The sequence below is a fragment of the Triticum dicoccoides genome, chromosome 5A (assembly GCF_002162155.2).
Source record: "Triticum dicoccoides isolate Atlit2015 ecotype Zavitan chromosome 5A, WEW_v2.0, whole genome shotgun sequence".
NCBI classification, from domain to species: Eukaryota; Viridiplantae; Streptophyta; class Magnoliopsida; order Poales; family Poaceae; genus Triticum; species Triticum dicoccoides.
In genome coordinates this window covers 580,697,864-580,713,704 of record NC_041388.1, presented here as the reverse complement: position 1 = coordinate 580,713,704, position 15,841 = coordinate 580,697,864, and the positions used below count along the sequence as shown (strand labels likewise).

General features: G+C 44.1%; 1 protein-coding gene across 2 annotated transcripts; it reads right to left on the bottom strand.

Moving 5' to 3' along the window:
* Positions 1-8,890: 8,890 nt before the first annotated feature.
* LOC119297962 (single myb histone 5-like) lies at positions 8,891-15,309 on the bottom strand. 2 transcript variants are annotated; one of them, XM_037575532.1, is made up of 7 exons: positions 15,216-15,309; positions 13,135-13,342; positions 12,746-12,969; positions 12,539-12,623; positions 11,217-11,300; positions 10,188-10,529; positions 8,891-9,122 (listed from the first exon to the last, which is right to left on the bottom strand). In XM_037575532.1, the coding sequence occupies exons 2-7, from the start codon at positions 13,282-13,284 to the stop codon at positions 9,108-9,110; spliced, it is 900 nt and encodes a 299-aa protein (XP_037431429.1). In that variant the 5' UTR covers positions 13,285-13,342; positions 15,216-15,309; the 3' UTR covers positions 8,891-9,107. The 2 variants fall into 2 exon arrangements, with proteins under 2 accessions (XP_037431429.1, XP_037431428.1); XM_037575531.1 differs by lacking the exon at positions 15,216-15,309 and adding an exon at positions 14,907-15,129.
* Positions 15,310-15,841: the final 532 nt, after the last annotated feature.

Here is a 15,841-nt window from a genome sequence, read left to right as displayed (position 1 = left end):
AGTAAGCCTCTAGTTTACTAGCTCGTTGATCAACAAATAGTCATGGTTTCCTGACTATGGACATTAGATGTCATTGATAACGAGATCACATCATTAGGAGAATGATGTGATGGACAAGACCCAATCCTAAACATAGCATAAGATCGTATAGTTCGTTTGCTAGAGTTTTCCAATGTCAAGTATCCTTTCCTTAGACCATGAGATCGTGTAACTCTCGGATACCGTAGGAGTGCTTTGGGTGTACCAAACGTCGCAACGTAACTGGGTGACTATAAAGGTATACTACGGGTATCTCCGAAAGTGTCTGTTGGGTTGACACGGTTCAAGACTGGGATTTGTCACTCCGTATGACGGAGAGGTATCACTGGGCCCACTCGGTAATGCATCATCATAATGAGCTCAAAGTGACCAAGTGTCTGGTCACGGGATCATGCATTATGGTACGATTAAAGTGACTTGCCGGTAACGAGATTGAACGAGGTATTGGGATACCGACGATCGAATCTCGGGCAAGTAACATACCGATTGACGAAGGGAATTGTATACGGGGTTGTTTGAATCCTCAACATCGTGGTTCATCCGATGAGATCATCGAGGAGCATGTGGGAGCCAACATGGGTATCCAGATCCCGCTGTTGGTTATTGACCGGAGAGCGATCTCGGTCATGTCTACATGTCTCCGGAACCCGTAGGGTCTACACACTTAAGGTTCGGTGATGCTAGGGTTGTAGGGATATGTATATGTAGTAACCCGAATGTTGTTTGGAGTCCTGGATGAGATCCCGGACGTCACGAGGAGTTCCAGAATGGTCCGGAGGTAAAGAATTATATATAGGAAGTACTATTTCGGGCATCGGGACAAGTTTCGGGGTCACCGTTATCCGGGACCACCGGAAGGGTCCCGGGGGTCCACCGGGTGGGGCCACCTATCCCGGAGGGCCCCATGGGCTGAAGTGGGAAGGGATCCAGCCCAAAGTGGGCTGGGGCGCCACTTCCCCCTAGGGCCCATGCGCCTAGGGTGGGGGAAACCCTAAAGGAAGAGTCCTAGGAGGGGAAGGCACCTCCTAGGTGCCTTGGGGAGGAGGGATTCCTCCCCTTGGCCGCACCCCCCTAGGAGATTAGATCTCCTAGGGCCGGCGCCCCCCCTTGGACTCCCTGTATATAGTGGGGGAAGGAGGGCTTTTTAGAACACATCTTTGGTGCCTCCCTCTCCCTCTCCAACACATCCTCCTCCTCCATAGTGCTTGGCGAAGCCCTGCCGGAGTACTGCAGCTCCATCAACACCACGCCGTCGTGCTGCTGCTGGAGCCATCTTCCTCAATCTCTCCTCTCCCCTTGCTGGATCAAGAAGGAGGAGACGTTACGCTGACCGTACGTGTGTTGAACGCGGAGGTGCCGTCCGTTCGGTGCTAGGATCTCCGGTGATTTGGATCACGTCGAGTACGCCTTCCTCATCCCCGTTCTTTGAACGCTTCCGCGCGTGATCTACAAAGGTATGTAGATGCAATCCAATCACTCGTTGCTAGATGAACTCATAGATGGATCTTGGTGAAACCATAGGAAAATTTTTGTTTTCTGCTACGTTCCCCAACAAGAACGTAGCAGCAGACCTCTCTTATATAGGCACAGGAGAAGGACGCGAAGAGGCTGCGGCAGGAGGTGAAGCAACGAAGGGAGACGAAGCGAACAGGCAGCGGCCGAAGAGGCGCTTCATTCAAATTCAGTGTCCACTACAGAAAACGTTTTAACTCCCACGTGACCTTTCGTATACCCGTCGTGCGTGGCCAAAATTTAGATATCGGCTCGGCTCATTCCCGCAACCCGCGGCGCGTCATGGCGAGGCGTGGCATGGCGTGGCAAGGCGGGCGGCGGAGGAGGAGCGCGCATGGATATCCCTCTTGTTCTCATGCTCGTACAAGTGGGGAAAGAACCTCCCTTATAAGGAGGTCAAACTCCCACTAAACTAGCGATGTGGGACTAAACTTTAGTAGTATCCCTTGCCTTGCACAAATGGGCTAAGTGGGCCTCTAGGATTTATTAGGAATTTCTGAAATAGTTATTGGGCTACCCAAAATAGCAAAATAGACTAAATTCCAGCAATCCCCCACCAGATCCCAGAGGCACACAGAAATTTGCCTTTGGTTCCAAAACACTGTTTTATATACCGATACTGCAGTGGAGACTGTTAAGTTGAACTTCCACCTAGAACTCTATGCTACATTAGTAAGCAACTTGAACAGTGGACTGGGCCTTGAACTGCAAGTTTTCTGCGAATCTAGCTTCACATAAAGCCTTGACCGATACGTGGCTACCGTGGATCTTCCCCGCGGGTGGAGCTTATGCGTCATACTTCGTGACCTTTCATGAGTTTACTAGAGAGAACCCTACTCTCATAGATTGCGATGTTTGACAATCAGACTCATATAGGTGTGTTCTTCAAAAGATCTTCTGCAGGATAACATCTCTGCTTAAATAAGCCACTTAGAACACATTAAGATATACATCAACCTGCCATGCAGATTAGGAGAGTATTGCATCTTCATGGAGTGGTATTGTGAATAGTAAGGATACTCTCCTCTCAGTTGACCAACAGCTTGTCTTCCACATCTAATTCACGGGATCTCCGGTCACAAAGAATAGGTTACCACTGTGAACAACTCATATTGTGGGTCTCATACCCATCTCCCTCGATGCATTATCTATCACATTACGTGATAGACCCTTGGTAAAAGGATCTGCCAGATTTTTAGACATTTGGATATAATCCAACGCAATAACTCCGGAGTTTTTCATTTTCCTGACAGACTTTAACCTTCTCTGAACATGTCTTGATGACTTCATGTTAACCTTTGAGCTGCTCACTTTCGTGATCACAGTTTGATTGTCGCAGTTCATAAGGACACCCGGTACAGGTTTCTCAACAACCGGCAAGTCATTCAAGAGCCGGCGAAGCCAATCTGCTTCAACCGTAGCTGTATCTAGTGCTGTGAGTTCTGCTTCCATTGTTGACCTCGTTAAGATGGTCTGCTTGCAAGACTTCCAAGAAACAGCGCCACCTCCATGAGTGAATACATAACCGCTCGTGGCCTTTATCTCATCAGCATCTGAGATCCAGTTTGAGTCACTATACCCTTCAAGCACCTTTGGGTGCCCGGTATAGTGAATTCCATAATTTGCAGTGCCTTTCAAATAACACAAAACTCTCTCTAGAGCTTTCCAATGCACATCTCCTGGTTTTGAGACAAACCGACTTAGTTTGCTAACAGCAAAAGAGATGTCAGGTCTTGTAGCACTTGCTAAGTACATAAGCGAGCCAATAATCTGAGAATATTTCAATTGATCTCTAGCAATTCTTCGATTCTTTCGAAGTAACACACTCGCATCATATGGTGTTGGAGAGGGCTTGCAGTCACTATAGCCAAAGCGACTCAAGATCTTTTCCACATAGTGAGATTGAAGCAATGTAATCCCACCATCATCGTCTCTCAACAACTTGATATTCAGAATGACATCAGCCACTCCTAAATTCTTCATCTCAAAACAATGAGATAGGAAATCCTTGACCTCCTTAATAACATTCAGATTTGTTCCGAAAATCAGTATGTCATCAACATACAAGCACATGATAACTCCCTCGCCCCCACCATGGCGATAGTACACACATTTGTCAGCTTTGTTCACAACAAAGCCTGCAGTTGTTAAAGTTCTTTCAAACTTCTCATGCCACTGTTTGGGTGCTTGCTTAAGTTCGTACAAAGACTTCAGCAACTTGCACACTTTCCCTTCCTGACCATCTAGTACAAACCCATTTGGTTGTTCCATATAAATTTCCTCGTCCAACTCTCCATTTAGGAAAGCAGTCTTAACATCCATTTGATGAACGAGAAGACCATGTGAGGCAGCTAGTGAAAGTAGAACTTGAATAGTGGTCAGTCGAGCCACAGGTGAGTAAGTATCAAAGAAGTCTTCACCTTCCTTTTGGGTATAACCCTTAGCCACGAGCCGAGCCTTGTACTTCTCAATAGTACCATCAGGCCTAAGCTTCTTCTTGAATACCCATTTGCATCCTATAGGTTTGCGCCCATAAGGACGATCAGTTATCTCCCAGGTTTCATTCGCCAAGATGGAATCCATCTCGCTACGAACCGCTTCCTTCCAGTAGTCAGCATCTTCAGATGCATAGGCCTCTGAAATAGAACTGGGAGTGTCATCTATGAGATACACAAGAAAATCATCACCAAAGGACTTTGCAATCCTTTGTCTCTTGCTCCTAGTAGGAACTTCATTGTTCTCCTCCACGGGACTTTCAAAGTGTTCTATCGAAATGGCAGGTTTGGTAATTGTAACTGGTTCCTGATTGGATGAACTAGGCATCTCCTGATTAGATGAGGTAGCCATATCCTTCATGGGAAAGGTATCTTCAAAGAAAGTCGCATCATTCGACTCCATGATCGTACCGACATGCATGTCAGGTACCTCAGATTTTACAACCAAGAATCTATAGCCAATGCTATGAAAAGCATATCCCAGGAAAACACAATCCACAGTCTTTGGTCCAAGCTTCCGCTTCTTTGAAATTGGAGCATTGACTTTCGCCAAACAACCCCATGTTTGCAGATAAGAGAGTTTTAATCTTTTCTTCTTCCATTCCTCGAATGGAGTTATCTCTTTGTTCTTTGTGGGGACTCGGTTCAGGACATGACATGCTGTCAATATCGCCTCCCCCCCACCATGCCTTGGAGAGACCCGATGTATCTAACATGGCGTTAACCAAATCAGTTAGAGTACGGTTCTTTCTTTTGGCCACCCCATTTGACTGAGGTGAGTAGGGAGGAGTCCTCTCATGGATTATACCATGTTCCGCACAAAAAGCATCAAACTCTTTGGAAAAATACTCTCCACCACGGTCAGACCTAAGCCTCTTGATTTTTCGATCAAGTTGGTTTTCCACTTCAGCTTTATAGATCTTGAAAAAGTTCAAAACCTCATCCTTAGATTTCAGAAGATACACACGACAGTATCTAGTGGAGTCATCAATTAACGTCATGAAATATTTCTTTCCACCTTTTGTCAACACACCATTCATTTCATATAGATCTGAATGTATGAGCTATAGTGGTGCAAGATTTCTTATTTCCGCAGTCGTGTGAGACTTACGAGGTTGCTTAGCTTGCACACACACTTGACACTTAGATCCCTTAACGGTGGTGAAACTAGGGATTAAGTTCAACTTCGCTAGTCGCGACATGCAACCAAAGTTAACATGACAAAGACGTGAATGCCACACATTGGATTCACTATTGTTGCAAATATGATTAACAACTTTATTGCAAACGTCTGATAAGGATAAACGAAACAAGCCTCCTGACTCATAGCCTTTACCAACAAAGGTTCCATACTTGGATATTACAAATTTATTCGACTCAAAGACAAGCTTGTAGCCATCTCTACACAGAAGAGATCTGCTAACAAGATTTTTATTGACGGAGGGGACATAATGCACGTTCTTCAGCCGCACGATCTTCCCCGAAGTAAACTTCAGACCGAGCGTGCCAACACCACGAACAGAAGCACTTGAACCGTTGCCCATCAGCACGGTTGAAGTCCCTGCGGTTTGATAAGACGAAAACATGGAAATATCACCGCATACATGCACATTAGCACCCATGTCAATCAACCAGCCAGGAGAATGACATACTGAAAGAATAGTGGGAAATATACCATACCCAGCATCCTTCATGTCAGTGTCTCCAATGACAACATTAGCGGTCTTGCCGCCTTTCCCAGGATGACGCTTGTCATAGCAATTAGGGCAACTAGGAGCCCAATGATCAGGATCCCCACACACATGACAAGCACCTTTCTTCTTGCCATTCTTCTTCTAGAAGTTCGTGTGTTGCACATCCTTGTTCTTCCCATCAAACTTTGCTTTTCCATCAAACTTGCCCTTGTTCTTGAACTTGTGGGGCTGGAAGTTCTGCTTCTGTACCACATTGGCACTAGATCCTCCCTCAATACCTCGAGCACGTGTGTCCTTTGCTCTCGCCTTTTCTTCCACATCAAGAGTGCCAATGAGATCCGGGACAGAAAACTCCTGCCTCTTATGCTTCAGTAAGGTAGCAAAGTTCCTCCATGAAGGAGGAAGCTTAGTGATGATACCTCCGGCAACAAACTTGTCCGGTAGCATACAACTGAAGTGCTCAAGTTCTCTAGCAAATGACTGTATCTCATGAGCTTGCTCAACCACGGAGCGCTCTTCAGTCATCCTGTAATCATAGAATTGCTCCATGATGTACAGCTCAGTGCCAGCATCCGAGACCCCAAACTTGGCCTCGAGTGCATCCCACATATCTTTTCCATTATCAATTGACGCATAAGCATCAACTATGTTATCACCAAGAACACTCAAGAGAGCAGCCTTAAACAGAGTATCCATTTTCTGAAAAGCTTGTGCCTGTTGAGCATCAAGCTCTCCTTCAGGTTTGCCGAGAGTGGCGTCATAGCAACTCATGGTTTGAAACCACAAGACTCTCTCACGTGCCACCTCTTATAGTGGATACCCTCAAACATAGGAGGTCTCATGGAAGCAACAAAACCACTTGGGGTAAATTGCCTATAATAAGGTTTTTGGATTGTTGGAAATATGAGCAATTTACCAAATGATTTTATTAACAGAAATACTAGATAAAGCATGACTAATATAGGAGAGATAAAACAAGTCATGCGTTCTGACAGAGAGAAGGTAAATAGCTTCTGCATATATGAACCGTATCCTATCATATCTAAAGCAGACAGTATAGCAAGTAGCATATATGAAGTAGAACCTATCATGTGTAGGACAAGGACTAGAACAAGGAACTGTGGCAGAACCTTTAACAGGAAAGACAAGAACACGTACGGGACAACAGCAGCAGAAGCGCTGGACTTGGGGTCGGTGTCCTCGCCTGCCATGTCGTCGAGGAGGTCGTGGACGTCGGGGAAGAAGTCGTCGTCGGGGAAATAGTCGTCGGCGACCGGATCGTCCGTGATGAAGCAGCCAGTAGTCGCGCTGAGCGCTCCTCAAAAACCTTATCACCCTTCTCCCGTACATGACTCAAAAGGTGCGGTCTCGGAGGCCTACTGTCCTGACCTGCGGTGCACGCCGCAAGACGGGATGGGGAAGAACATAGCAGCAGCGCAGTGGTCAGAACTTTGTGGCGAGAGGAAGAGGAGTTTCTGTTGTGTCTCTCTGGAGAGGAGCGACCTCTCTTATATAGGCACAGGAGAAGGACGCGAAGAGGCTGCGGCAGGAGGTGAAGCAACGAAGGGAGACGAAGCGAACAGGCAGCGGCCGAAGAGGCGCTTCGTTCGAATTCAGTGTCCACTACAGAAAACGTTTCAACTCCCACGTGACCTTTCGTATACCCGTCGTGCGTGGCAAAAATTTAGATATCGGCTCATTCCCGCAACCCGCGACGCGTCGTGACGAGGCGGGCGGCGGAGGAGGAGTGCGCGTGGATATCCCTCTTGTTCTCATGGTCGTACAAGTAGGGAAAAAACCTCCCTTATAAGGAGGTCAAACTCCCACTAGACTAGCAATGTGGGACTAAACTTTAGTAGTATCCATTGCCTTGCACAAATGGGCTAAATGGACCTCTAGGATTTATTAGAAATTTCTGAAATAGTTATTGGGCTACCCAAAATAGCAAAATAGACTAAATTCCAGCAGGAGGAGACGTTCCCGTCGACGATGAGGCGTCTACGGTGACTTCATAAATCTCAAGATGATATACCGGCTCAGTCTCTCGGAGGTGCTCATAGGGGTAGGGTGTGCGTGTGTGTGTTTATAGGGGTGAGTGTATGCGCGTGTATATGAGCGCTTGTGTCTGTACTGATGCTTAAAAAAAAAGATACGACGCACGTTGGTGGCGCATGTTCGAGCCGTACGTCACGACTCACGAGCACATCGGGAAAACTAAACCATCCTCAAAACAAGAGTTTTCTATGATATACCCCGGGTTATATAGCATGGGCAGACATGCGTGCAGATGACGCCGTTGCTTTCTCAACTCCTCGATCGGGGTTTGTAGCGTCGCCCGTTACGTTAGCCGGCGGTGTATTATCCAAGTTACTGCTCCTCCAATCTTACCGCCACATGCATACGGATGGCCACGCCAATTAGCTACTCCCTCCGATTCTAAATATTTGTCTTTTTAAAGATTTTAAATGAACTACCACATAGGAATATATATAGACATATTTTAGAGTGTCGATTCACTCATTTTGCTTCGTATGTAGTCACTTGTTGTAATTTTTAGAAAGACAAATATTTAGGAACGGAGGAAGTAGATGTGGTTCATTGCGTCCCTTATTTTTCGACACCGTGAATTCCAGCAATGACAAATTTTGTTCGAGCTTCCAAGCAAGGCCCTACACCGCTCCACACATCATAGCCGGAAGCAGCAAGCAGGTGAGGTCGGCACCAACACGCACGGCACGGTAACAGCACAATCATTTGGAGGTACCAGAAAGAAAGTGAGATGAGATCCACCGTCGCACGCACACGCCCGACGAACCGTATTTGCATGCAATCTGACGGTTATCCGTCCGAGACCACACGAGAAAAGTGTTGCCCTACCACCACTACGAGCTGCCGCCGGTGCTTCCAACCGAAAGGGAGAAACGACGACGGGGGTGGTTGACGGACGCACCCACACCCCAGCCCGTGTGAGCCCGCCAGCCACCTAAAGGTCAAACGGTTCGGTTCTCATCTGGCCCATCGGCCTGTTCCACCACCGCGCCATGATCGACCATGCGTCGACGGGGGCGGTCGGACCACCGCCGCGCATCACGACGGGTCTGGACCGGCCGGGTCTCGACGTTTACACAAAAAATGCAGCGTGAATCATGATGCTACAAACGGTACGCAAAATTGGTTGTTGCTGCATTGCTGCTCCAGGAACATCATAAGGCTGGTGACACTGGAGCGCGGCTGTTTTTTCTTTTTTGAAAAAGTAGAAGAAAAATGAGGGCGGCTGCTGTTAATCCAACCGAAAATTCAAGTGTGAGGTACGGCATCATCTGCATCCTGCGGCAATGCTGGGCTGGAGCGGCTCAGGGTAGCAGCATCAAGACTGGGCCATCTGTGCACCAACATGAATGAATGGAGTCAGAATGTGAATGGAGCAGCCCGCAAACATAATCTTTCAACAATGCCAAAGGCGCATGCGCTTAAAATCAACACTACCATTCACCTATCACCTCAGTGAGCTTTGATGTCAAGATAATTAATACTCCCTCTGTTCACTTTTGTAAGTCGTTTAGGACAGCTGAAATTGAACTGTTTTAGGTGCTGTCTTATAAATGTCTAAAAGGTCTTACAAAAGCGAACGGAGGGAGTACTTTTATTACTACCTAGTTCTGATATATCTGTCCAAGAGACCTCATGACAAAACAGATAAAAACAAGGTCGAAAGGCACAAGCATATACTAAGTGGATTCCACTTGCTTCATGTTTTTATGGCCCTGGTCATGATTTGGTCAGCTATAGTAAAAAAAAAATTCCGTGGTAATGCCTCATGTAAATCCTTGACGGTTCCAGCATTAGACTATTTACAAGTATAACAAGAAACAAACAGCCAATCACTATTCGACTAAATCAATAGCACAAACTCATCAAAACCTGGTCAAGTTTATTGCTTGTTTCTAGCTAACTAGAGAACATACAGTTTCAGAGTTCGTTTTTTCCCATGGCCTCAAATATCATTCATGACTAATCCCTCCAGTGATGAAAGAGCGACGATTTTTGTTTCTCAAATTTAATAATGTACCACTTCAACCACTAATATTATTATTTTACATCCGAGAAATGATGTAAACGTTTTTTATGGTGTCTTTACTCATAACATTTTCATATATCCAAACTACATATGCTAGCCAATAACTATGATCAAAATAATATGGTTTGACTGGGGGAAATATCATGCATGAGTGAGTGCAAATAACAATAAAAACATGAATTATATCTACTTTAGAAAATCATAATCTTACTCCACAAGTCAACGATTTTTATGAAAAATTGCTCAATTTAGTATTCTTTCTAACCAGGTATAACCAATCGGTTACTGAGAAATTATAAAACATGGTCCAACATCTCAAAGAAGCACCATTGGACATGTAACTAGAAATTATAAGACTAGGGCTATTACCAGTTCTGTAACGTTTCTGTTCCTTACTGCTTCCGCGAAAGCTTGTGCAGCTTGGGCATCTGCTTCTGCCGCCTCCGCATCTCTTGTCGCTGCTTCAGCTTCTGCCATGAGAGCCTCTGCCTCTGCAATTGCACGAGCAGCAGCGGATGCAGCCTCTTCGGCAGTCATGGTTATCATATCCGCCAATTCAGCATCAACTTGAGATTTTGTAAGGGTTTTAATATCATCACTCTCTATTTTCTGGGGCTCTCTTTGCATGTCTTCTAGCAGCAGTGTTTCGGGGCTTCGTCCCTCAGAGTACATTGAACCAGGTGCAGGTGCAATCCTGTACTTGCGATTTACCTGCAATATTCATAGTAGCATGCTAAAATGTCCTGTAGTCTATACTCTTCATATGAATACCTATATCCTAAGCTGAGATAACAGCAGTCCATTCCTCATGGCTTAAGCCACTTCACATGCCCACGGAATTTGCAGAACCAAGCAGCTGGTTGGCTCAAAATTCAAAAGGGATAAAGAATAAGCAGCAAGAGATAAGTCACGAACAACAGTAATCCCAGCAACCAAAAAACACTTCCACCATTTTAGTACAGATAAATTACAAAATTGCAATTCAATGAGATTCCACATGAAACAGAATAGGAAACCATTATGCAAAACTAATTGGTGTTATCTGGCATACATGTTTGGCATTGTTCTTGTAGTCTAATAGAGTATGGTACACACATAAATAAGTGTATGCATATTTTGGTACACATATGCAATTATGCTGAAACATGCACATATTGGAAATGATTCGTAGATTCTGGCATTCTGCTTTAGTAAATATGCCATCGATGCCAACTATTCAGTTGAATGAAATTAGTCTTCCAAATGTTCTCATGAAGTAGGTGGTATAGAAGTAATTAATTAGTTTGACGCTGCTCCATGAGTGGTGACCAAATAGTTCCACCTCAAACATCAATACTGTATTAGCTTTATTTCCTCTAGAAAGGATACATATGAAGTTAAGAACTAAAAGGGCATTACCTCTATCAGTTCTCCACTGGTGGTCAAGTCCTTCAGGTTTGCAGACAACATGCGATCAAAATCACTAGGTGGCCAATATTCCTCCTATTTGGAACCAGGTTAGTAAAGTTATCACATGAAAGGTGAAAGCAAACAAGGGCAAGTGCAATATGTTCCTACAAGATTTCTATTAGCAAAAGGGAGCAACTGCAAACACGGTCATCTCTTCAAAATGACATCAAAGCTCTACAAGAAGTAATGATGTTTGATCAGCAAGGAACAAGAAAGAGGAGCTCTACTGGATAGTGTCTAGACCATGAACGTCATGCTTAGCCAACCAGGGTTTGAGCCTCCTTACTCTATAGGAACGAGATCTGTGTGATGTCTCTCCTCACTGTCGCATTCTTTTTAGCAAAGGGGAAAGAAAAGGATGCAGCAATTCATTAAAGAAAAGATGGATCAGTAGCTGAGGTAAGGTTACAAAACTGGAATCAGGTAGGGCATGGCTTTTGGCCAGTCTCCAAAGCAAGAAAACTGATTCACATTTCCTGCATTTTGAATTCCTTTTTTTTTTAAGAATGATTACATATTTAAAGTTGGCAATGATGTTCAGGAAACCAGAACCAGTCCAGTTCTGCTTACTGCTCGGTTCTACCATGTTTTCCACACCCTGTTTGTGGCAGCCAGCAGATAGAAGAGACTATAGTATGTTGATTGCACAACGGAAAATTGCAGGATATCTTGAGGTACCAGACTTGTTTTATTATGGAATTCTACTAGTTGCTATATGTGAGCTCATTTTGGTACGATAGTCAGGCTAAATATAGTTTTTATTTTTGGTAAGAACTCTGTTTGCATAGGATTTCATTTACTGCCCATTAGTCCATTGATACTATTTTTCTATCTTTGTGGTGCTGACTCACAGAAGGGGAGCCTTGGCGCAGTGGTAAAGCTGCTGCCTTGTGACCATGGGGTCATGGGTTCAAGTCCTGGAAACAGCCTCTTACAGAAATGTAGGGAAAGGCTGCATACTATAGACCCAAAGTGGTCGGACCCTTCCCTAGACCCTGCGCAAGCGGGAGCTACATGCACCAGATTGCCCTTTTTTGTGGTGCTGACTCACAGGCGACCAAACCCTCTCCAAAAACTGTCAAATAGTCCAAAGAATTTTTTGTCAATCAAGACAATGAACCCATACACGAGAAGCTGGCATGGGCTGACTAAATATAAGTACATAAAAATGAACATTAACAAAAAGAAACACTTCCGTAAAAAATGTAAACAGTAGCTAAGCAAGAAGACAACAATAAGTTTACAGAGATTGCAAAAACAAGGATGCAAACCTCTATGTACTTAGCAATCGTAGTGCTATGTGACCCTGTAGGCTCATTCAAGTTCTTGACAGATTCCAATATGATATTGTTTAGCCTGCAGGCAAGCCATTAAAACAGTGAAGCATCCATAATAACTTATCTTTTCTTGGATATCACTGTGTGACAAGTAATAACTGCCAGGATTTATGGTATACAATGTTATATAAGTATGATTACCTTGACCGTGATTTCTTTGGAATTGAAACATTCCACAGTTCACTTGACATTGATGCTATAGGCTGTTCATCAACAATTTCGTCATCAACATCAGAAGCAACTGTGCTGTTTGCCATTGGGTGATCATTCCTCCTAGGAGCAGCTCGGTTCTTCTTCATGGCAGTCCTTCCCTTATCCATAGAGCCTGATTCGGTGAAAAATACGTTGATGTTGCGCCACTTGTCCTAAGTAGTAATTAGCAGACAAAAGGCATGCACGTCAATAACTAAAGATGATATATGGAATTTAAAATCAAACAAAACATGATTTGCAAGAAGAGAAATTTTGGATGGCCCTTATTGAAGTAAGTGACCTCAACAAAAATGCAGTGACGTGTAAACAGTTCTAACCTTTAGATCAACATTTGACCGGCAGCTCAAGATGGAACGGAAGTCATCATCTTTCAATATCAGGCGCCAACTTCCCACTCCATACCTTGCTATGCCAGCTCTAAGAGCAGCCTCTTCCTCTGAAGTCCACTTTTGCTTTCGAGCACCCATGCTTAGGACCAATCTCCTCTGTCAGATACAATACGAACACGAGGGTGTACCTTCTGACCTGAATTCATTACATCATAACATTTTCAATACTTGCAGAACAAACAACTACATGTATGATGGCGAGTGCTGGATTACATTTGGTCGATACCCACTGCAAACACTGAATATTCTTAAATCTCCTAAATGAGGATATCTTGCCCGAAATATAGCATGCAGAAAATATCACACATAAGTAAGAGAACTAGGTTCATAGCCGCCTTTTTGGTTAATAATGCAATATACTAGGTTCATAGCAACTTTCATATACCAAACGATGGGGGAAGTGATGAAATACCATCTGAAATCTGGGCAAATCTATAGTCCTTAAAAGAATAGTTGCTGTTTTATATCAAAGACATTCTATTTCGCTCATTGTAAAATAAAGCCCATCATTTCCTTAGTGATACACATTTGTATACTTAGGTACCAACGAAACAATGGCCCTTAAGATATGGCGAAACAAAGCTGCGAATTAGGTTTACAGGACAACTTCAAATTAGTTATTCATCGGAAATAATGTGAGAAGCTAAAACATGTGGTGACTAGGCCGGGGGTAATTAAAACTTCCACTTTCAGATAGAAAACATGTAGTGACTTCGATCATTCGATGCATCTTCCGATAAGTGTAAGTTGCAAGCACAATTTCACATGGTTGTACCGTATGATGCAACGCCGAGAAGGCTTGCCCACTGGTCTTCCGTTATTAAAAACAAACACAGTTTGATACTGTACATGACAAATTTCATTGCTACGTCGACAAGTGCCTAATGGCTCAAGCAAACTATGAGAAATAACACTAGAAAACATAAAACGTAGCCATGTTTATTGCTTGGTGCTGATAACTGATAAGGGCGCTAAGGGCCTTATAAAAAAAGTACTTCGCCATGACTAATAAGAGCAATAACGATGGGCATTTAACAAAGCTATTTGCTCCACCATCTCTGTTTTAGGGATCACATCCAGACATTATTGAAGTACTGGTAAAGTGCCATTGGTTCCTAATAACAAATTAAGTATCTGTTAGGCTGCTAGTCAAATTGAACAAATTATCACCGCAGAAATTGATGCATATCAGACATATATGGCTCACTCATCATCAGAAACAGAAAATGTGACTCGGCACCTAAACGACTGCTCTGGACTCTGACCAAACCCTAGTGTCACATACACGGTGGCGATGTGATAGTCTTGCCTAGTGCATCAGTATCACCAAGAAAGTTTACCCCATATCTCAGATTTGATCAAACTGGCATGCAAAGGGAGTGCTGAACTGAAACACAAAGATTAATGCTGGACAGTGAAACCTGGTACACATAAAATCACTTAAAACCGTACTGATGCAACCTATATGGCTACAAAGGATAGAACTTTACAGAGACTGACATGGCCAAGAAATAGCACAGTAATGATGAAAACCTATATTCCACACAGAACCATCTAGATGCACAACACGATGCGTCCACAATCACACACCCCAATCGCAGTGAAAAACACCAAGATGCTTGCTTTTGTAGTTAGATCTAAATCAGCTAAATAATAACCGAATATGTCACACCAAACTTCGGGTCGAACAGAGCACGTACGGAGGGTTTACTGCCGGCTTCTCGGCCCCAATGCTCGCGCCACGTTAATCGCGGCCAGGAACTACGGGGCGCCTACGCAGACGCTCGCCTGGCGATTCCAAAACCAAGGACTGTATCAGCACAAATACGATTGATCGGAAGAAGACGCCGTTCAAAGGGCAAGAAAATAAAGAGAGAGCCCAAACAGAGTCGGGGATAGCCGGAACGGATTTGGGGGGAGAAAGGGTGGGTGCGAGGGATCGCGCGAGTAGTTCCAATCCGAGGAGGAAAGTTGGGGGTTTGTTTCGAGAATCGTCGACGAGATATTACCTTGGCGGCTGCTCGGTGCCGGCTAGCATTGAGAGAGCTTGGTGGCAGGAGGGGGCACGAGACGAGGGCAGAGAAGAAAGGAAGGGCAAAGAGGAAACTTTTCTTCCAGAGGATGGGATTTTACCAAGGCTCTGTTTCTACCCCTCCTTTTCCTTAGGGTGTTTCTTGAATAAGTTCTCTTCTTGAATTATACTACTCCTGTCGATCCCACATTAATCGTTGATTTAGCACAACTTTAATATGTTTTCTTCCGATGGATGTCAATAAAAAAATGACCGCCTTGTCCGGCTACTCCCTCCCCTGCAAAGTAATCGAAGTTCTAGATCTCATAAGACTAATATATGGTGTTTTATATATTAATATGTTTTTTTCATATAAATTTTACTTTTGACAAATCTAGAACTTCAATTACTTTAGAAGATAGTGCTGAGTACGCTCGATCTTCTCTACTTTTATGTACGGATTTATGTTTATTTTTGTAAACGGGGATAGAAATAAAAATATTGGAGCAACAAAGAGTCCAATTCACCACATTCAAACTATGATTTTGGTTTAAATGTTGTTTCTCCCACGGTCGATCCATGGCTCAAGAACCATGCTACCAATGAGCCCAACCCTCTATTTTC